The 23,948-nt window shown below is 44.2% G+C and overlaps 1 protein-coding gene across 1 annotated transcript in view; it reads right to left on the minus strand.

Annotated features, from left to right (window-relative positions):
• Nucleotides 1-2,448: 2,448 nt before the first annotated feature.
• DCP1A (decapping mRNA 1A) overlaps nt 2,449-23,948 on the minus strand; it is a 55,377-nt gene continuing 33,877 nt past the window's right edge. Inside the window, exons 6-10 of the mRNA XM_025885421.2 lie at nt 20,275-20,388; nt 10,289-11,041; nt 8,380-8,445; nt 6,713-6,931; nt 2,449-6,400 (exon numbers count right to left, since the gene is read on the minus strand). Coding sequence (XP_025741206.2) covers nt 6,320-6,400; nt 6,713-6,931; nt 8,380-8,445; nt 10,289-11,041; nt 20,275-20,388 — 1,233 coding nt within the window. The 3' untranslated portion in view covers nt 2,449-6,319. The remainder of the gene's footprint in view (nt 6,401-6,712; nt 6,932-8,379; nt 8,446-10,288; nt 11,042-20,274; nt 20,389-23,948) is intronic.

Here is a 23,948-nt window from a genome sequence, read left to right on the forward strand (position 1 = left end):
TTCTCTGTGAATTCCAGGTCAGGAGAGTCAAGGAGTTACAAAATAATTTGTCGAAAAACGGGGCGAGCTGCCTGCTGGGGTGGAGGCCCTGGTGCAGACACACATTAAAGGGGGCCGACGGCCCGCCCACCACTGCTGACTCCTCCCCCCATCCAGAGGCCTGCTGCGGGGTGGGGGGTCCAACCTCCGTCTGGAGGTTTCTCACAAGAGTCTGGGCCAGCAGGACAGAGAGGCTGTCAGCCAGCTCTGCTCAGGGGGCGAGCCCTGCCTGGGGGAGGTCTGGCCGGGGGCAGTCTCCGGGGGCAGGGACACCTCAGAGACACCACAACAGAGTGGGGCTTGGGTAGCAAGATGTTTTGGGGTACAGGTTTTGCACCTGTTTCGGAAGCCAGGGCGCCGCTGCCGACACCCTGAGACTTCACAGCACATGGGAGGTGGTTTGCCAAGGGCACCTTTCCAGGCTTTGCCAGGGCCCCGGCAGCGCCACTCATTTTTCTGGAATGACAGAGACCAGGTAGGAAAAGAGTTCCTGTGGACTGTGGCTGCCTTCTGGGCTCTGCCTTCCGGGGCCTGTTTCAGAGCGATGGACTGACGTCAGCGTCACCACACCCCCTGCCCAGGGCGACAGGGAGTCCCCGGGGTCACCGTGGGGCTGTGCTCTGAGCCAGCTGCGGCGCTCAGGGCTGGGGAGAGGCTCACGTGTGCGGACAGAGCACACGGCAGGGACACGCTTCAGTTACGCACACTCGTGGAGTCCCAAAGAGACGCCGATCGAACATATGAGGCCTGTCACGCTGACTTTGTATGGGCTCCTTTGAGGCCATTCCCCCCCTGCGGCTACAAGAGCCCTTATATGGAGCTGTCGGCTAATGTCACCCAGTGAACCCAGGGGAGACGCGGAGGGCTGGCCGGCGCCGGTGTGCGGCCGGCACAGGTTCATCGCAGGCGCGGGCCGAGGAAGCCTGGCAACTGCCCTCTTGCCTAACTGTCTCGCAAGCTCGAAGAGGTTGAGGATCTTGCAAACTGCCAGGCCTCCTCACATTGCCTGTAATAGACAGCCCAGGAGGTACTGTCTGAAAGGCAACAGGGAGGGTGAGCTTCAGGGCGTGAGCCAGTCCTTCGCAGCCCTTCCCTTCCGCCCTCCAAGGACCCGGCTTCATGGAAAGGTGGGCTTCCCTCGCATGGACAGCACGGTTGCTGGATTTCTAGCTTCTCCTCCTCGGGCTGGTTCCAGAGAGCTCTCTGAGACAAACACTGCTTCCCGGAAGCCTCAGGTTTATTCACACAACCCTTTCTCAAAAGTTCAGGTTTTTAGCGACCCAATCTTTGAGATGGAAGCAGGATCTACAGAACCATGTTCCATAAACAGTGAGTGAAAACGTCGTTAGAGACAACCGAGAAACCTAAATCCCATCTGCTACGGCTCTTATTCAGGACTCACTTTCATTCTCCGTGAAATTCCAATGAACCCAGTTACCTGGTTTCTTAGGTGCCGGCACACGCACACCAGCAGGTGAGCAGACCCCGCTTGCTTTTAATAAACAGTGGTAACCTAAGAAACTGCAAAAAAAGCAGTCCAGGACCATCCATCATGGAGACAGCAGAATCAAGAAAGGAATTCTAGACCGGCTCTCTGGCCTGCTTGGCTTCAGGTCTGTGACCTCACGCTGGCTTAAGAAGCAACCTTTGGCACAGACCTCAGTCACTCTCGGCTTCAACTTCCTTCTCCCTAAAATGGCTTGCTGCAAAGATAAGAAAATAATGGGATGGCAAGCCTTCAAGTACTGAATGAGCATGAAGCTGTAATGATGACTGTCCTACTAAAGCCTGGGTTAGCTTAAGCTCTGCCCTAAGAAAGCAGGCAGGTAAAACAAACATCTTATGTCGAATTTTGTTTGGATTACTAACATGTCAACAGTTGTTAGGGAGAGATGATTAACCACTTTTTTTTCCCCTTGAAACTTTTCTCTATTTCCCATAATGATCAGATTTTAGTTTCCTCCCTCTTTTCTTCCTTGTCATCCTAGATGCCTGGCCCATGATAGCCCGATACACATGAATTGAGAGAGTGTGGGAACTGGCCCCGACTGTAGTCTCCTACAGAACAGTGTTTTTGGCCATGATTAGAAGTGCACCCTCTGTCTGGGGAAACCACAGAAGAGTCAATGAAGCTCTTTAGCTGTCCACTCACAGCAGTTACACACTCGATGTTTAGCTATTGGGGAAGGAAGTGCTCAGTCGTTCACAGACGCCAGGCCTCAGGGGCTTCAGACCCAGGAATCGTGTGGCCTGTGGCCCGGGCCCAGGCTGGAAACAGGCAGACAAGGGCCTTCTCCAGCAGCTTGGTTCTCTCACCTCACCCCATCTCACAAGCGTGAGGTTCTGGCAAAGCGTAGCTATGCATTTAGAAGTTCCGCTTCTCTAAATTAAATAAAAACACAATTAAAATTTAGTAGGTGCTAAAACTTGGTTTTGAACTTTTATTAAAAAAATATATTTGCAAACATATAAAATTTAGGATGAAAAATGCTCATTTGAAAACATGTAATAACTTAATATTTGCAAACATACACAGATGGTATAAAATCCATACCATTAAAAATGTTAATGATGCAGTATTGCGCTCATGGAACAAAAATCTTGCTGTAATTCCAGAGCTTCTCAGCCCCACACTTCAGGGAGCTGAGAATCCAGTACACTGAAAGTCATGAGAGCCGCATGGCCAAAGCAGTAATACAGAATAAAAAACCACTGAGAACACATATTGTAAAAACACGTTTCTTAAGGAATCACACAGATAAAAGGGAAACACAATTTTGCATTTTCCCCAAAGTGAACGATATTGCATCTTAGCATTTCAAATGAAGATGTCAAATAGAAAACCGAGTGAAACATTGCACACCTCTCTCCTGCTGAATTTGCTGGAAAACAGATTCCTTGAGGCCCCGGCCCACTCAGGGAAATGTTCTCAAACACAGCTTTTAAAAAGCCCAGTGTACATTGCCTTCCTTGATTTAGATTTTAACATTTCACACACCTGAAAATGCCTTCCTTGATTTAGATCTTAACATTTCACACACCTGAAAATGCAGGGCACTACTGGTTCCAGAAGGTACTTTGAACACAACCGAAGAAAACCCAGGATAGGTAATAATGAAACATGTGCTCAGCAGCAAATACGCAGCAAGAAGGCAGGACCCATGTCTCGTGACTCCTTGTCTTCACACCCGTGGACTGGGCCTCCTTGTGCCTGCTGCCCTCTTCTTCCTGTTTCTACGTTTTGCCCAGTTCCTGTGCGATGGCTGATTTTGTTTTTTAAGCAGTTAGGCACCTTCAAATTCATGTTGCATTGTTAGGTAACACAATGGCAGTCATGGCCTCTACTACCCGAAGGAGAAAACTTCGAACTACATTCTTGGAGGAGGGGTGGGGAGGGAAATAAAGCTGCATGGTTTAAACATATTACCTAGTACAGGATTCGATAGGGTTTCCGATTTTTACAAGGAAAGCTAGGCAGAAAAAGAACAGATGCTTGACATGCAAAATTGGGCCAGACACATTCTAAATGAGGCCTGTGTGGCCTTCAGCAGAGAAGGATCCATCAATTTGGGCTCTTCGCAAAATCCCACTCTGTGATGGCCACCCCAGAGGCTTGCACGGTGAGCTGAGGACACTCCCATGCACACAGTATGAAATGCTTCTTCTAACACTGACAGTCGCTTGAAAACCTAAGGATTCAAAGTCCCACCTTACAAATCCCTGGAAGAATGCCCTTGTTCCTGCAGGAACAAGGCCGTCTGGGAGGTGTGGGAGTCTATCCAAAGACATCACGTTAACTACAACAAAAGAGCAGCGCCACCCACTGCGGCTGGGGGTGGGCCCACGGACACACACGGTTGTCTAACTGCAAAACCTGGCAAGAACCATCTGCGTCTTGGTGTCCACTTTGATTCAACTAAGATTTGAAACAAAGGTTCCAGTAAAAATCATGGCAGCTATGGACACATGCAACCTAAGCTAGCGTGAGGTTCTGAATAGGAAGTCTGACCGAGGAATAAGGCAACTTAACTGTGACTTTCGGGCCAGGGTCATCCGGCTGCGACGAGTCAGGCTTGGCCTGACTTTTCAGGGACTCATTCTGGCCCAAACCTCCTGGAAATCATGATGGTGAACTTCTGGCTTCTGAATTTTAAGTAAATCCCTTGAATACATAAATTTGGGAGTTGAAACAGGTTGACCCTTTTCAAGTCTCCATGACTTGGGCACTTCAAAGTTTATTTTCCCACTAAGGAAAACTTATCATAGATTCTCCTTCCTGTCTATCATATTCATTCCTTGGATGAAAGGGCAAAAATTAACAGATTTGATTACAGACCCTCTTTAGGATATTCTCTCTTAACTCTCTCATAATATTACACATACTCAAATCATTTCAAGTCCAATGTCTATTACAACAAGAATCCCTTGATTCTTCCATGTACCAAAGCCCACCGAAACCACACTGGGGGTGCGATCAAACCTGTTTTCTGAGAACAGTCACGTGGCTCCCCCAACACCATCTCCTGGTGTAAGCAACACTCTGGATCTTACTTCAACATTCTCCTTCCTGGGTGATGTACGAGCAATTCATTTTTGGTTGCTGGATTTACACACTACCTTTGAAAACAAACTCTTCCCCATCAAGTATGAGAACTTATAAGCTTCCCTGACTTCTGAACGATTCACAATTATGTAGACAGCAAGAGAAAACTGCCCAGGAAGCATGTTTAGATTAACGAAAGCCAATCAAAGTATTCTTTATGCTAAAAAAAACTAAGGCCAAACTAAAACAAGCATGTAATTCACAAGTAATTTCCTAAAATCTCAGCTAGAAAAAAAAAAATCTATGGATTTATGATTGAGTTACCATTAAAGCTTAAATGATTGTTCCCGAGGAACCACCACATCCATCAGCATTATTCACAGCTAATCCTTATGCTAGCTGGTTGAGCCAACTGGGTTTTTACCCCATCATTAAATAGTGCTCAGAAAAGTAAGCAGTGCATCTTAATTGGTTAAATACTACAAAATGATCTGTATCATAGAAACGAAGACACTTTCATTCAAAGAGTATCTTAAAATTACTATTGCTGAAATAAATCAAAATCTACATTAAAATATTACTAATCACCATTACATGCCATAAAAGAATAAATATAAATCATGGCAGGTCAATAGCAGCATAACAAAGCATCTTTACATATTTTCACACTTTGGGCTGCAAAAGTACTCACAGCCTAGGAATACATTGGTAAAGTTCTGATTTTCACACTTTGTTTTTAACTCCATAGTCTATAATAAAGTAAGGGCAGTGTGAATAACAGCTCCCTTTTCTGCATAGCTTTAAAACTACTCTCAGTAGACTCGAGGAATGGAACCAGAATGGCTTTGTTAGATTGGTCCACCGGTCCTTTTGTCAAAGTGTTAAGGAAAACAATCAACAAGGACTTCTGTGTTTAGACAGAAAAGGAAAGTAAGGCTATACTTCACACAAAACATTTTCAAAACCACTCAAGAGTTTAACTTAAAGTGAAGGTTTCTGATGGAATTCAGTCTTTACCAGCCCCAGCCTTTGCTTCAAAGATGCTACTCCCATACCATCACAGAGCCTGGTGGGGCCCTAGTCACGTGGTATCACTGCCCTGGGAGCCTGCTGCATGGCAGCACTGGGAACACTTAAGAACAAGACACACAACTGAGAAATTTCAGAACTCTTAAGGCCCAAATGGGGCGTTCATAAAAATATACCTCACTTGAACGAATCAGTCCTAATTTGCCAACTTAAACTCTGATCCTTAAAACTCAAAGCTACTTTGCGCAGAGCTGACTTCTGCTCTGTTCAGAACTTGACTATCAGCCTAAGGCTCAAATTTCTAGGAGGGAGGAGCAGGGGAAGGGGTGCGGGCTGGGCTGAACTCTGCTGCAAGGCTGGTGACCCCTCCTCCCTAAGACCTTGAGGGGGAAAGCAGGCTGAAAACCAGACTCCTTATTTCACATCCTTTCTTAGAGCTGATGAAAACACCCACACAACTTAACACAATGGTTTTGTTTTTTTTTTTTTTTTTTCATGTCAAAACAAAGGTCTGCTGGTGATGCTTCACAGTGAAACCTCCATTATCACTGAGAACGTCACTTGGAAAACATTCTTAAGGAATGAGTCTCTTTCTCATAGGCTCAATTTCAGGATTCTCAAAACCCAATGTTCTGTTTAGAAGTTTCCATGATGAGGCCTATTTGTTTCTGAGGTCGACATTCTGCCTTCGAATTTATTCTGCTCCAGTCATAAGTTGTGGTTGTCTTTGTTCTTGGTCAGAACCTGCAAGTAGACTTCGTGAAGTGTACTGAGGAAGCTGGAATCATTCTGGAAGAGATGGTAATGTTTCATTTACCTCAGTAGAACTTACTTCCTTGACAAAAGCTTAGGAAAAAAGCTGTATAAGTGATCTGTGTCACTAATTAGCCAAAGAGTCCCACCACCCAGAGACAACTGCAATCAATATTTTGGAATTCACTTGGATACTTTTCCACTGGGAGTGTATGCTCAGAAAAAGAGAAACATTGGTCCCGGCTAGTCTTGAATTCACTTTATGAACTGATTTTCTAAGAACTCATACATTCCTTAAAATTAAAGAACAAAAGTTTATAGACTCAACTGCTGGGGTGGCCTGCATACCTTTATTAGATGTATTAATGTATCCTGGAGCTGAGACTTGCTGAGAATAATGGAAGGCTTTCTCTGATTTTCTGATGTTCCAACAGTCAGTGGAGAAGGGGCGCTGGCTTTCCTCTCGAGGTCTGCGGACCTTGTAACTGTCTGCTGGAAAACACTTGGGGATAACAGGACTGAAGACACTGCCATGGTTGTTGCAGCAACCAGTGTGGGGCCTGTGACCTGCAGGGGACAACGGTCATGAATGAAGCTTGTCAGCTAAAGGGTAGAGGGCCCATTTACTGGGAAGCCAAGTCGGGTCATCACAGAAAGGAAGTATCACGGCAGGGTATACACAATAAGAACAATCCTATGATGAATTAAAATGTAAAGTTTTAGATGGAGAGCAGGGGCATGACTGGAAGAGGGCATGAGGGAACTTTCTGGGGTGACAGAAAGGTTACATATCTTGACTGCTACCCAAGGGATGTTATGTATGTTAAAACTCATGAAACACCTGCATTTTATATATGTATTTCACTTCAATAAAATTTTACATAAAAAAAAAAAAAGAGAAGGGGTGCCTGAGTGGCTCAGTCTTTTACGCGTCCAACTCTTGGTTTTGGCTCAGGTCATGATTTTGGGGGTCGTGAGATCGAACCCTGCCTCAGGCTCCACGCTCAGCACAGAGTCTGCCTGAGATTCTCTCCCCTTCTCCCTCTGCTTCCACCCTACCCCCACTCTCTCTCAAATAAATAAAATCTTAAAGAAAAGAAGAATTAAAAAATCCAGTTACATGAAGCATTAGTTTCTTCTGTAGTGGTCAGTATATTTATTATGCCACTACAGGTATCAAAGGCACAACTTCTTACAAACAGAACTAACCTCTACCTCCCTCCCCCATTTAGCTGTGCTTCTACGCTAACAACCGTTAACCATCAGAGTACACAAAACCAGAAATATCAGCATTTTTAATAATTCCCGCATTTGATACAATCAACAGACATCTCGATTTCCTTCTCCTGGCACCCTCTTCATTTACAAACAGCCACGCCGTTAAGGGTGTGGCTTCTGGGGTCTGAGCCTTCCAGTCTGCCTTTGGGCTGGCGCCACACCAGGCTGAGCTACAGGGGAGACCAGTTACCACCACCAGGCGGGAGATGGCTGCGGGCTCAGTTCTGAGACTTGAGGAGAGGCATAAAGGCTCAAAGGTAAAAGGGCAGGTAAAAGCTCAGGAACTGAAAAAAATAAGTGTGCATTTCAAGGCTGGTAGGTAATGGAGGGTGGGGACAACTTTTAAAAAAGTTGAGGCTGGGGAGAACAAGCAAGGGCCAGAGTGCAGGCCGGGAGCCCGAGCACCGCAGCGATTCTTCACCAGGCATCACAGCTCTTGCAGGGCGAAGAGTATTTCCTCCTCACAGAAACCAGGCCGACGCTCTCAGCTGATAAACACTGAGCGAGCACCCAGCCCTCGGTAAGGTCAGGGAAGGCGTTGTTCCAGAGAGGATGACCGGAAGCCCACAGGGGCTGCAGCAACGAACTCTGCCGGGGGAGCAGGCAGCCTGGCCTAGGAGGGGCATCTGAGAGGGCTCTGGGCTTGGAAGCTCCAACTATCCACTCAAACGACAATGTTTTACTTCACATCCAGCGGTGTGAAGAGAATGTGTTCTTCAGGAAAAGGGAGTCCTTACCGGGATGGCACTGGATAACACCTTAGGCTGGGCAAAGACTTCAGGATCCTGGTTTTGCTGCATAGACTGCAATGTTTAAAAAGAAAAGATGAACAGACCTAGTGAGTTTCAATGAAGATTTCCTAGCTACCGGGGTAAATCCACTTTAGCAGTAAGGAATAATTCAGACACTAACTAGTTCTGCCTCAACTGCAGGGCGAGGGCCCTGGGACAGCCTCTGACCCCCTCAGTCTGCCAAGAACAGGGCTGTGTGCAGAACCTTCAAGGCATCTCTAAGGATAGAGCAGGGACAGCCCACGCACAGTTCTGCTGTTGAATCTGTAGAGACACCGTATCCTGGCAGCACGAGGCCTCGATAAGGTGGTGTGAACTCTGGACACGTAGCGCTAAACTGTCTTCATCTAGGCTCACACCTCCACATGCTAAATTTTGTCCTTATTCGTTGGGAGACAAAGAACTTCTTGTTGTAGAGCAAATATATTTCATTTAAAATTCAGTGAAGCCCCAGATCCTAAAGGAAATGGAATGTAAGTAAAAATGCACACGTACATAAGTGTCCCCTGCAAGGAGGCATAGTGGAGAGCAGAGGGCGGCGCTGGGGAAGTTCAGACTGCTGGCTGGGGTGTGATACTCATCTGTTAGAACATTTTCTCTCCTTATACTGCAGAAAACCTCAACAGAAATGGCCCCAAATGACAACTTCATGATATAACCAAAATACTAAGTTTCCTGTCTTTCTGTACAGAATTTTAAAGGAACACAACAAAACTGTCCATTAATTATGAAATCACATACAATTATTACGATGAACTCTTCTGTACGATATTATTTGATGAAATGTTAAGGTTGCAGATTATTATTAAAGGGCATGCGGCTGAAATCCTGGAAGGCAAACAACACTGTTGTTGTGATCAGCTGTGTGATCTTGCACACACCACTGCAATCTGAGCTGACTCATCTGTAAACTCGCCAGCCTCATCCATCACTGAGGGACAAGCCTTTTCTTCATGCCTCACCCCCAAACGACCAGCAGGTCCCACCGCTTGCACTTGTTAACAAACCCACTTGTCCATACTCCCAAAGTCAGGCCCCCACCAGCTCAAGAATGGGTAACTGCCTGGCCTCCTTCCTGTGGGTGGTCCTGCTTCCATTTTCTCCTTGCCCTGCTCACCACCTCAGCTCAAAGCCCTTGAAAGACAGCCTCCCCCCCGCCCGCTGCCCCCAGGACTCTGAGAACAAGCCTCAGACTCCTTCACATAGTTTTCAAAGCCCTGCTCATTGGCCAGTACCTTTGCCTCCAAGCCCCTTCCACAGGAGATCTAGCCACACTACAGGTCTTTACGTTTAGCAAATGCCACTCATCTCCAGGCCTCTGCACACACTACTTTCCTTGTCTCAAACACTTTTCTCTACCTCTAAGAAAGGTCTGGCTAACTTCTGCCAAGTCTTCAGATCTCAGCTGAACATGAGATACACCAGGAAGCTTTACTTGACCCGTATCTCCAAATCTGGGATGCTGTTACAGTACCCCAAGTGTGCCTGGCCCAAGGTGGGCCCCACGGGAGTTGGGGATGGGACAAAGCTGGGGATAATCTGGATCTATGGTCCTGAGTCAAATGAGGACTCCTGGACTTGTCAGGCAGAAAGAAACAAAAACCCCTTCAATGCATGCCCTGATAGGAAAATACTGGTATTGTTTCTTGGCTTGTATCCAGGGGCAGTGGAACTGAGTACCACCACCACGTACCAATGATCTGGCTGTTCACTACAGGGCTTCTTACCTCCTGTCTTCTGGCCCCGGATGTATCTAACAGCTGTCCCTTTGAAGGGACTGCCTCCTGGCAGTCACCATCAAGGCCTCTGAAGCTTCACCCCACCCAGTTAGAGCCACCCAGCCTCCTGCCAGTACCTGAAGGGGAGCAAGCACCATGTTGCTCAGGGATGCTGAGGCTCGAGCTGCTGCGGTCTTGGAGGGAGGCTCTATGAAGCTCTCGGGTGTGGCCAGCTGGCCGGCTGCTGGGGAAAAGCTGGGTGCCACGGCCCCTTTCCCAAGTGACTGCGTCTGTATTTGGTCATGCTGTGGGGTCAACCTGAGTTTCTGGAGAAGATCCACGCTTGGGAGGGATGTACCAGCTGTGTTTGTCACGCTCAGGGGGGCCCTGAAGGGGCTCTGGGTGGCAGTCAGATTGGCGTGGCTCAGCTCAGGGACTGGCTGGCTCAGGAGTGGAGACCTCTGTCTCGGCGTGGTCTTCACCGCCTGCATCATGGTGGTGTTTCGGGGTAAGCTGGGGGGAACCTGTGCCGTAGGAGCTTCTGCTGGTAGAGTGGGACTGAGCACAGGGCGCAATGGGATGGCATAGCCTGGGGCCTGTTTGTCACTGGACTGTGTGATGGAGGCAGGAGTGATCAGCACCGGGGTGGGGACTTCAGGTGGGACTGAGTGGTGGGCAGCAGGATGGACACCCAGGTTTTCCGACTGAGGGGCTCCGCCTGACTGCTCGAAGGAAAATGGTAGGAATGAGCTGGACTCTTTCTGGGAGGCATCTCCTGGCAGCTTCTCCACTTCTTCTGAATCCAGACCCACAACAGCTGGCTGTTCTTTTGGCAAAGAGGTTCCAAATAATTCTTCCACTGTCAGATGTTTGTGTCCAGATGGAGTAGACTGAAAAAACAAATCAAACCACCCAATGAAAGAAATCTCTTGCAAGCCAGAGTAACCAAACTTCTTTCCCATCAACCGAAACAGCTTGCAGAAGCAGGGATGGATGGAGTCTGAAAATAAGGAACCAACAAACTGCAGATGTGCTAGGGACTAAGGCCAAATCGCCTCCCTAAGCTGGTGGGCAGAAATCTGTATTCGTAATAAAATTCAAATTTTAGGGAATCCCAGTATAGTGTTAGAATTCACCTTTTTCCTTGGCAAATGGATATAAGGTAAAGGGTCAAGTATCTTATTACAAAGTTAATAGTGCTTAATTGCCCTATGTCAGTAACGCATGTAAGGAAATAATACTCAAGAGGACAGAGGGACCAAATGCTGAGTAAGCAATCCTACCTTCGTTTTCATACTTCATAGTTCTTGATAAAAAGCTAGGCATTGCACCTTAGGGACTAAGTTCCAGAAAACAAAATTAACCATTTTGTAAATTGCAGGCCATTCCTTCCTATTACCAAATCACAGAATCCTTAAGAAAAAGCAAAGCACTTAAGTCTGAAAATGTTAAAGTTCTATCTACGATAGTGATCTGGCTTATTGATACCACTGCAATGATCTGAAGGAGAAATATTTATGCTTTTCACTCCTGAGCTTTCCCGTACCTTTACTTGAAGCAGTATGGCCATATTCAGTTACCCTTTATTTTCTGAGTACCTACAGGGTGCCAGGGCCTGCTCTGACCTGGGCCCAAAGGATACCGTAGGAGTAACAAAAATAGTCTAACCCCCAAAAGGACTTATATTCTAGTGGGAGACTAACCTAAGTACTTTGAAAACACAAGCAACCTCAAAATATGGGTTTTGTTTTCGTGTTGCAGTAAGCTCCACGCCCAGTGTGGAGCCCAACGCAGGGCTTGAACTTGCAACCCTGAGAGCAAGACCTGCACTGAGATCAAGAGTCAGATGTTTAACCAACTGAGCCACCCAGGTGCCCCTTGATATATGGTTTTATTTCCTAAAGTGTGTGGACTACTTAGTTGCTCGGATATATGTTTATGTGGAAAAAGACAATTCACTGAAACGCATGGCTTTCAGTACCTCAAAAGGCCTATGAAGGCCTGAAACTACACTGCATCTGAAGCACAAGCACGAGAGCAGTATAGTATGACATTTCTATGGGAAAAGAGCACAGTTTTTCTCAGGCAAATGTTCTGTTTCACTCGTGTGATCAACAATTACAGGTTTCCGGGGGGAGGGGCAGAGGAAGAGGGAAAGAATCTCAAACAGACTCCTCCTCGCTGAGCATGGAGCCTGACATGGCTTGATCCCATGACCCTGAGATCATGACCTGAGCTGAAACCAAGAGTTGGACAATCAGCTGACTGAGCACCCAGGTGCCCCTCTCTTCGGCTTTTCTGATACCTTAGCACACATCCTCCTAACAGACGCACAGAATAAAGAGAGACAAAGCGTAGGTGCTCACAGACCCAGGGACGCTGAGTGTGGTTCCCGGAACAGGGGCTCAGCGGGCCACTCATTCTGTGCAGGGTGCTGCTGCCACACAAACGCCAAATGCTATTTTTGCTTTTTACCTTTTTTCATAAAAGCAAAAATCCTCTTTGGATTTCTTTCGGTCAGCAAGATAGGTACTGATACAGGTCTTCCCTAAAAACAAAAGGGGCTACATGCGAACTTTTGAAAAGGGTGGGGGGGGGGGGACACCTGTATGGGGTTTAGCAGGTTCCCTAGGTACTGTGCTGGGATGAGCGGGCTGGAGAAAGAAGGCCAGCACCCAGGACTGAGGACGCAGAGGAGCTTACTTGTGAGCGATGGGAGGTAAGGGAGTGCCCCTGTGTAGTCTCTCTCGCATCCCCTGCTGGGTAAGTGGCCGGTGGGGCTGAGGGGAACTTGGGTGGGGCAAAGTTAACAGTGGGGAAGAGGCGGAAGCCTCCTCTAGTAAAAAATCGTTTCATACCAAACCATTTCTTCTTAGAAAATATTCAGTAGAGAATTAATGTAATATATCTTGGCAAGTTAATGTGACAAGAGGCTTTATCTAAGTGAAGGAATTCTTAAATGGCAGATTCAGACCCCCCATTAACAATGCTTAGGGAGACTGGTAAGACTACCTTGTCACAGCACCTCCCAGCACCTGAAGGGGTTTTCCGGATTCAGGATCTTGCTTCAAATACAAGGCGGCACTAAACTCTATTATAAACTGTGATGGTAAAAAAGTGCCAAAGAATGTATATGGTTTAATTTCTTTATGTTTTTACCTCTGAAAAAGTTGTAGAGTTTTGGATCTGAAGTCAAAGATAACTAGGTTCAATTCCCAGCTGTTAACTGGGGAAATGACAGTCTCTCTATTGAGCGCCCTTATCTGAAAAATGGGGACAATTGTGGCAATTACCTCACAGAGCTGCTGTGAAAATGAAATTCTCAACATGATGTCTGGTGCCCAATAAGCATTCAATAAGTGTAAGTTGGCTGTTACCATCATTATATGAACACCATATAGTCTTAACAGCAATCATGATAAAGCTGTTTGCATATGTTCTAGGAAACATCAAATAATATGTTGGGATATTAAAAATTCATCAAATCCGGGACACCTGGGTGGCTCAGTCGGTTAAGCGGCTGCCTTCGGCTCAGGTCATGATCCCAGGGTCCTGGGATCGAGTGCCACATCGGGCTCCTTGCTCAGCGGGAGCCTGCTTCTCCCTCTCCCTCTGCTTGCCTGCCCCTCCCCCTACTTGTGCTCTCTCTCTATGTCAAATAAAGTCTTTAAAAAAAATTTCATCAAATCCTTCCGGAATATCATAGCCCCATAATGTAAAATAATAACACAGTATCACCTGATGGGCTATCAAGGCTGAGGTATTATAAATCACCCTGTCATTCCCTGATGCAAAGAGTCTTTGAAGACACAGTTGTTTAACATTTCAAATCCATTCAGTGTAACTCAAAATAGACAATGAATTCTTATTTGGGACAAACTTCTTCTCTATCCAGGCCACATAACTAGAGTAATATGCATGGGTTTCATCTCCCCAGTAGAACACTATGATTTATTCACTTCTGGATCTCTGGCCATCATGAAGGTCTACTGATGAGCACAAAGTTCTAGAAGTTATGGTAGGGGTGCCTAGGTGGCTCAGTCAGTTAAGAGTCCAACTCTTGATTTTGGCTTGGGTTAGGATTTCAGGGTTGTGAGACAGAGCTCCCTGTCAGGCTCTGCACTCAGCAGAGAATCTGCTTAAGATTCTTTCTCGCCCTCTGCCCCTCCCCCCATTCTCTCAAATAAATACATCTTAAAAAAAAAAAGGTTATGGTAAAACATATGTACCAAAATTTAGCACTGTAACCACATGGAAGTGTAGAACTCAGCGGCATTCAGGACACTCACAATGCTGTGTTAACCACCATGTTCTTTCCCTTACCCACAACCTTGGTAATCTCCATTCGACTTTCCGTTCCAATGAATCTGCCTATTCTAGTCACCCCATGCAAGTGCAATCATATCATATTTGTCCTTTTGTGACTGGCTTCCTTTGCCCAGCATCATGTCCTTGAGGTTCATCAATGCTATAGCAGGTGTCAGAGTCTCCCTCCTTTTACAAACGCTGACTAGTACTCCATCATGTGCACACCCCACATCTTGTTTATCCATTCATCTGAGGATTGACACTTGGGTTGTTCCCACCTTTTGGCTATTGTGAATAATGCTGCTGTGAATATTAGTGTAAAAGTATTTGTCTTCATCCTTGTTTTCAATTCTTTTGGGTAGACACCCAGGAAGCTGGGTCATATGGTAATCCCATGTTTAACTTTTTGAGGAACTGCCAGACTGTTTTCCAAAGCTGCTGCTGCACCACTTTACATTCCCACCAGTGATGCAAGAGGGTTCTCGTTTCTCCACATTCTGCCATTTCTAGATCTTATTTGAGAAGATGACTATTCAAGTCCTTTGCCCATTTTTGAGTTGGGTTAACTCTTTTCACATTATGTTTAGAAAAAATGGTCAAGATTGTCTGAAAACTATGCTGTTATTCATTAATATAAATTATGTAGATCTTTACCACCACATTCTATTCATATAGATGTATATACACACAAAAAACGTTTGGATAGACATACTTTGAAAAATATGGACCATATTGAGTCTATCTTGCAGAAACTTGAGTCTTTCCCAGGTAAGAATACAAATATTTTTATGTTTTAAGAAAAGGATGGGGGCACCTGAGTGGCTCAGTCGGTTAAATGTCCGACTTTTGATTTTGGCTCAGGTTGTGAACTTGGGGTAGTGGGATCCAGAGCCCCGAACTGGGCTCTGTGCTGAGTGTGGAGCCTGCTTGGGATTCTCCCTCCCCCTCTGCCCTTCAATTCCCCCCATTCTCTGCTTAAGCACACATGCGTGCTCTCGCTCCCTCAAAAAAAAAAAAAAAAAGTAAACAACGGGACATGGAGAAAATTCAATATGAAATATACCTTAGGCTTCAGAAAACGGCAATGATTCAAGTAGCGATTTTTACCTGCCCAGTGGAACATAAATCGACTTTTGAACAATTAAAATTACCTACGTGTACGCTTGAAATGTTTTTACACTTAAAAAAAGGCTATTTCTAATGGTTTAAAATTGACTTCACATTAAAAAATGAATCCATATGGTAGAGCCTTGAACCCTGACTGCAAAAGCAGCAGAAAGTTTCCAGATTTCTCCATAGGGCCTCCCTACAACTTCTACCAAACCAGAAATATTCTCAGACTTTCTCTGGAATAGGATGCGTGGTAAGGCATTAGGGTTTCAGGGGAATCTCACATAAGAAGGGATAAATGAAGTTACGATGGCAAGCAGAGTGACCAGAGACAGAACACTCACCATATGGGAGGCCCTGTGCTAAGCACCTCATACGCATTACTTTATTAATCAGTGGGGGCCATATTATTATCACTGCCATCTTGTAGATGACACTCAAGTATAACAGAACCAGACTCAACCTAGTCCTAATGGTAAGTCCACATTCTTAACCATTATGCCCCTGTACTGACGTGTCAAGTAAATATATTCTAGGTTACCTAATCAACTGGATGGTGATAATGGCTTCTGGAAAACAGGTACATCTATGGCTTGAATAATCAAGAGGCAGCTATAGATCAAAATGTACCCACTTTTGGAAATATGTATAACTGGCTAAATCAGTCACAAGAGGGAAGTGAGCAGAGTGTGCTTCTCTACATAAAAGCTTTAGTCTCTGCATTTGAGAGGACTCTCTCTCCCCTCTCTCCCCACAAGAAAAAATGCCACACTGCTCTAGTAGTTGGCCTTATTTATTCATGGATTCATCTCCTCTCATCCAAAGAAAAGGTGAATTTATTCTTCCTTCATGTCTGAATTCTATGTTTTGCAATGCCCCATTTACATCAAGTGTTAGTCTCACCATTCCCCTTGTGGAATGGAATTCAGGGAGCAACAGTATGTATGGTGCACAACAAAATGCTAGTACACTCTATCAGGCTTCACACTGCTCCTTCTTCACCCCACAGCTCTTGCCACTTAGGGAATTTCCTCTTTCGGTCTGGATCTATGGTGTCCATGTCAGATTTCCTACCTGGTCAGTGTACCGGGCACACCAGGAGCTATGTATTCTTCTTTTCTTTTCTTTAAGAATTTATTTATTTATTTGAGAGGCAGAGAGAGAATATGAGCAGGGGAAGGGGAGAGGGAGAAGACTCCCTGCTGAACAGGGAGCCCAACATGGGGCTCAATCCCAGGACCCCGAGATCATGACCTGAGCCAAAGTCAGACACTTAACCACTGAGCCACCCAGGCGCCCCTATGTATTATTCTTAACCTCAGGAACAAAAACAAAAAAACCCCACAACAAACCACATACTAGGGAAATAGTCCCAAGGGAATTTTAGCAAGTGAATTATGACACTGAAATGGGATTTAATACTATGAAGACCTGACAGCATTACTCGCTCCTCAGCACCAGATGGCAGTGTTGCCAAAGAAGTGTACTATCTGTGCATAGGGGCTGATTATGGATTTAAGCTAATTTTAGTCAATCACAGGGCTTCTGACAATATCCAGATCCCAATATTCTACAAAATTCTGTCACCGTGGCCTATAAAATGGACTTTCAGAAGGATGTGCGAATGAAGGAGTAACAAACATCAACACTCTGCTCGTTAGAGGGTCTAATTCTCCCTGTGCCCACTTCAATACTGTGCGTGCACAGATCCATCACTGGCACTTCTGCTGAAAGGCCAAGCATGCACAGCTCATCACACCCTTCATGTTTCAATGGACACTGTTTTATGGCTCGTAAGGCATTCTTCCGGGTCAATTTCTCCACCCCTGCCCCCACCATCTGTTATTAACTTGGCTTGAAAGCTTATTATACAAAGTCTTTAATGTATAATACGATGGAATCTGTACATAAAAATAATTGTCTTTAAACTTAATGATTAAGATTTCTTTTCCTTTTTGTTGCAGTTGCCCTATTTGTGACAAATGAACTCAGTTTTTATTGAGTTTAAGATGGTGGAAATTTTGTATCTCTTGATCTGGGTGGTAGTTACAATGTTTAAAAGTTACAGCTACAGAAAGTTACAGTGTTAATTACACCCCAGTAAGAAAATGCTCGGATTTTTACAGAATTACCCTGGGTCTCTGTTTTCACACACATACGAGAATGATATTGATGCTACCTTCATCTCATGCTTATATAATCTGTTATTGTGTGAAGAGCTATTTTCTGTACAATAAAAATGATGCTAACACCAGATGTCATGGAACTTAAGAAACAAAGCATTAAGAGTATTTTGCCTGTTTTCAATTACCTGGAAATCTCTGCCCAGTTATCATTTCTTCCTTGCTGTTCTTCCTTTTCCCTGGCCGTGGCAACAGGCATTGCTCAACCCACTCCAGTACCCATTTACCCAAGCAGTACGCGGCCTGCCACCTATCGTGCTCTCGAGAGGTGAGGCTGCTCTGCGGCGGTGCTGGGGAGGCCAGACTCGGAATAATGGGCATGGTGCTGGGGACTTTCTTGTTGGTCTTTACAGAAAGCAGGCACTGATGCCCTGAGCCTAGTTTTGATTGCAATATGGGTTTGTAATAGGAAACCTCTTCTATCCCAAGGTCTGTGTTCTAAATGGTTCTCTGGGTCTTGGGTCTGTTCCTTCATTTGGTTCTCACAATCGCCCCAGGAGTTAGGCAGTACAAGAATCCTTAACTCCAGGATTCAGAAAGGAAAGGGGAAGTGACTCATGAATCAGAAAGGGGATGTGATTGGCCCACTGAACACTTGGGGCTGATACACCAGATAAGAAGGAACACAGGGATGCTGTTCCTTCTCTCCCTCAACATTTATTTTGTAAAAATTACATTTTACATAGCACCACTCTTAATATACGCTTGACCTCCAGGCCTCTAAATGCAAATATGGTAAAAATGGAGCATGGGAACGCAGTATACAAAATCTGGCTATCACCTAAATACTTAAAAACATTATGGATACATTGCTGATGGGAATGTTAATGGTATAGCCTCTTTGGAAAACTCTATGGCAGTTTCTTAATAAACTAAAACATGGAATTACCAAGTGACCCAACATTTGCATGACTTAGCATTTATCCCAGAGAAATGGAAATCTGTGTACAAAAACCTATGCACAAATGTTCACAAAAGCTTTACTTGTAATAGCTAAAAACTGAAAACAACCCAGGTGTTCTGTCAACAGGCAAATGGTTAGAAATGGTTAAACAAATCTTGGTACTCCTACTTGACTGGGCGGCAGAATAAAAGAGACCAAAGAGAACACACTACTGATAAACCCAATAATTTCAATGACATCTCCAGGAATCATGCTGAGTGAAGAAAGACACTCCCAAAAGGTTATATATTATATAATTCCATTTACATAACTTTCTTGAAATGACATTATAGAATGGGGGACAGATTAGCGGCTGCCAGGGTTAGGGATGGGAGGAGGGGAAAGACAGGAAGGTGTGACAGGGGAGTCGGTGTGACAATACAAAGGCAACATGAAGAACCCTTGTGTTGATATAAGTCTTCGTTATCTTGACCGTGGGGGTGGATACACAGAGCTATACAGGACATAAAATCGCACAGAGATACATACCTGCACATACACACAGAAATGAATGTGAATACAACTGAGGAAATGTGGACCACATGGGTAGATTTTGTCAATATCCTGGTTGTGATATTGTACTTTATTTTGCAAGTTGTAATCAGTGGAGAAATGGACAAAGGGTACGTGGGATCTTTCTGTATTATTTTTTTGTAATTGCATGTTTATCTATAATTATCTCAAAGTAAAAAGATTAGTTAAAAAACTATGGGTTTTATACTTGGTATCTGTTCATTTATTAAGCCATCGGCTACAAAGAAATCTAATTCAGTCAACAAATATTTACAGATGCTAGGTGCTGAGAATACGGCAATGAACAAGGCAGATAAAACTGCCTGTCCCTATGGAGCTTACACTTAGGGAGAGGAGACACAGTGAGCCTAGGAAAAAGTCATAAACCATGTTGGCTGGTGAAGCCGTAGGGAGAAAATAAGACAGAGCAGGACAGGGGTAAGGAAGGATTGTTACTTAAAACAGGGTGACCAGACAAGGCCTCATCTGTATGGAGGACCCTCGAGACTTGAAAGAAGTAATAAAGAAAACCCTATCTGGGAGGAAAGTATTCCACACAAAGGGAACAGCAAGTGTAAAGGCCTGTCCTGAGGCAGAGGTAAGTCTGGCACATTTGTGGAAAGGCAGAAGAGCCAACGAGGCTGGGGCCAAGTGAGCAAGGCAGGGAGAGAAAAGATGAGGCAGGGGCAGCGAACCAGAGCAGGTCAGGCCTGGTGGGCCACTGGCATGGCCTCCTTGGCTTTGATTCGAGTGAGAGGGGGCACCACTGGAACATTTTAAGCAGAGGAATGCCATGATCTAACTTATGTTGAATCAGGATTACTCCGGCTACTGGGTGAAGAGGTAAGGGGGTGGCAAGGGCAAAAGCTCTAAAACCAAAGTGGAGGCTCCTGCAAAATCTAGATGGAAAGACAGGGCAAATGACAAGAGTGGATGTTAGCATGTTGCTGCCTGTATGCACCCTGACAGATAAATAACATCATATCTGTACTGCATTAATATCTTTACAAAATACTACTCTGTGTTTTGTTACCCTGGACAAAGCTAGAGCTTTAGCTGTACAGACCTTATCTTGTGACCCCGATGGCATCTCTTCTAGAGTCTCGGTGCTTCCCAGATTGGAGAGCTGAGTACTTGGCTGTAACCCAGGGCTGGAGATATTGGAGTCGCCCATCTGATTCTGAAATTAAAAGGAAAAGTACATCATGTGAAAAGTTTGCTGACTATTATTTGGTTAGCAAAACATCATATGTACTATGCTATCAAAATTAACACGTCCCTGGACTGAAGTTGGGGCTTTTTTTTTTTTTTTTTAAATCTGGTCTCCTGAGTGTTCTGTTTTGACATGGATAATGCTCACTAGATGCTGGATCAGATAGCCCAAATATAACTTTAGATTTCTAAAATTTATAATCCCATGTCCATCTAGTGATCTTTTTTTAGGGTTTTTTTTTTTTTTTAGCACAGTGTTAGGCACTCCAATGTTAAAAGAATGGCAAAGAGGCATTTTTTCTATGCAAATGACTTAATCCTTATTTCAAAACACCTTTTACTCAGTGTTACCCATTTACATAGAGGTGAAAGAGCCTGGGGAAGTCTATGAAATATCTTTTTGAAAACATCTGAAAACTCCTGAAGCATTAGACAATTCTCCACATCACATGGTGCCTATGAGGGTAAGTGTGGCCAGCAGACAGTCACTACAACATTACTGACTATATTCCCTGTGCGGTACTGTTCATCCCTGTGACTCACTCGCTTTCTAACTGGCAGTCTGTACCTCTTAACCCCCCTCAACTATTTTACCTGCTTATGAAATATCTTACTTTCCACCTCTTTATGCAATACCCCCATCAACCTATATTAACACATTATGGAGAGTGCCTGGAATTAAACTGTATTAGAGAAAAGCTCAAAACACTGTTCACAAGTTCCTATAACAGAAGGTATAAAATGTTCAGAAACATTTTAAAAATTGAGAGTTTGCACATAAAAATCCCAGCTTGTTATTTTCAGAGAGAAGCTGGATACCTTGGCAACAACAACTGGAGCTGAGCTGCAAGTGACCCTCTGATGCAGGGCCAGGCTCTGTCCTCATCGGGTCCACCCTGACCCACTGCATGCACTCCCGTGGCCCATGTGGTTTTGGGGGTAGTTGAGTCTCCTATACTTAACTCAACGTGAGCTACAAGATGGGTTATGCTTTAAAAGGTCTCTAGAATTTCAGACATTTTTTTATACATGTGTAGGTCTGTTCTTGGAAGGTTTCATTTGAGTTTGTTTGTTGATGACACTCTAGTATTTATTTGTATGGACTGGGGGAAGTGAACAATCACAAACTTTCCTAAGGGTAATTTTACAATAGTTGGTAAAAACCTTAGAAATATCAAAATCCTTTGATCTACCAATTCTATTTCAAGTAATTTATCTTAAGAGAAAATACTGAATGTGAAAACTTAGCTACAGGATATATTTCTGAATTCTTAAGAGAATCAGAAAAAAACAGCATATTGTTTATGTAAGGCACGGAAGGAAAAATATGCAGCTATTAATATCACTGTTCTCTTTTTCAAAGACTTTTCATTCTACCAAAAGAAATCTCACAGGGACTCCCTATGAGATGAACAGCCCACTGTCATAAAGATATTGCTCTTTGGAAAAAACTGGTTATAAAAGAGTTAATAAAAGTGACTTTTAAAACTAGTTGATAAAACTAGTGTAGAGAAATGTACCACACACACTGGGACATATTTATACATATTTTTGGAAGGATACATAGTGAAGTATTAACAGTGACCATTTCTAGGTGGTGGGATTATGTGTCTTTTTCTTCTACTCTAATCTTTAAATATAAAATACAATCAACCCCTACAAAAATCCAGGATTATATCCTGTGACTAGAAGTAACTCAGCAAGGAGCAACTGTAAAGGACTGCGGGTTTAGCTATCTTTCTTTACATTAAAAAAGGTACACTGGTTAAAACAAACTATAGGACTCAGGGAGAAAATGTTTATATAGGCAGTTCTTATTTCCAAGCAGTCTCCATTGTAAATCCTGCACCCCAAAGTCTGGAATTTCATTCATTATATGACACACAGTGGACGGGGGAGATTTAGGGTTGGGAGTACATCCCACTGCTGAGGTGTGGTTTGTACCCCTGCCCTTGACTGTCAATCTAAGTATCTACCTAAAGATAAACAAAGGAGCCAACTGGAACCATGTGGCAGCTGAGAGCACCCACGCAAACACTGATATGAATTCATGGGTCACTGCTAATACCAACTCCATTTGGTTAGATGACAGGCAAGTGCAGACAAGAAACAAAACTGTTCTTTCAGGAAGCTCCGCCTGTTTACAGATAGTTTTCAAAAACAGAAAGAACACATTATAAAGTAAGTACCAAAGATTTTACTAAGTTCCCTAATGTTTTAGTTCTAGACATGATTTTCTTTGTTCCACACCACTGGGAACATTTTCTTTACAACAGTTATTTACTGTGCTCTCCATATTCTTACTTTCACAATGCATTAAATAGAAATCAGGTCAGATTTTCAGACTGCTGCTTGACCTAAAGCTCCTTTATAGCTTTGTGTACAAAAACTAAGTTTCAGTTCCTGCTTTCATTTTGCAGCCACTCGCTACTTAGCCTGAGGAGTAAGCGGGCCACCTCCTAGAGCGCCAGCTCTGGTGTACTGCCCCTGCACTTTCTGTCCCGTGTGGCACCACCATGATCTAGTCATCACTGGGCATATGTGGCAGAGCCCTGGGTTTATTAGTTACCTGTTATCAGAACACAGAAAGGCCTCTATAAAAACTGAACAAGGCACCTATGTAGATAATCCAGATCTCATTAAGATATGAGGGGGTCTGGGGGAATGTCTAAAAGTACAAAAAATGATTCTTAAAATTTATTCTCATCCAGTTTCCTAAAAATCAACGAATCTACTATAGAGATGACTGCTTTTCCTATATTAATTTTCACAGATCCAGAAATTCCTCCTAATTCGCAATGAGACACTGAGGAATTTGGTATAATTTGAAACTTCTCCTGGACTCTAATGTATACTTCTCTACCCTGGGTGGGACCTCCTTGGTGTCTAAATATGACTTCCTTTGTTAGAGGAAACTACCTTCCAGAGCACTGTTTACAAAGTTTGTTTCCTTAACTCTAGACTCTTGAGATGCTAAAGGGGAATATGTGAAAAATGGTCCTGTGGTTAAATCAATTTGGGAATTTATTATAGGGCCTCTCAGAGTCTTGAGCATTGCAAAGCCCTAGGAGGATGGGGGAGGAGGAGCCCCATAAACAATGTTTCCTTAACTCACTTGACCAACTGGAACTTTTCCTTAAGGATCACTTGCTAACCATGCAGAGGCTAGTGACAGAGTAGAACTGTTTGGGAAACACATCAGAGAGTGCTTTTCATACTTTGTTCCTTAAATTTTTGGTGAGGTGAGGATTACACAGAAAATGAAAGAAAGTACTTAATCAAATATGAGTAAAGAGTAAGGTGACAATTACAATTCCACTAAAACAAAGTGCAGCAGTGGGAACCTTTGGTCTTGCTCCTAGAAGTGTAGGGCTCTGAAGTGCCCATGTCAGGTGAAAAGCCAGGACAGTTTCAAAGCCACACGGTTTGATGATCACTGAGGAAATGTCCACTGCTTGACACACAGTGGACAGTTCATAAGTGTGTATTAAATAAATTAACAAATGCCCTACAACTTCCATTTTATTC

Source organism: Callorhinus ursinus, unplaced genomic scaffold (genome assembly GCF_003265705.2).
Source record: "Callorhinus ursinus isolate GAN/ISIS: 27379988/994484 unplaced genomic scaffold, GSC_fseal_2.0 scaffold15, whole genome shotgun sequence".
Classification (NCBI taxonomy): Eukaryota; Metazoa; Chordata; class Mammalia; order Carnivora; family Otariidae; genus Callorhinus; species Callorhinus ursinus.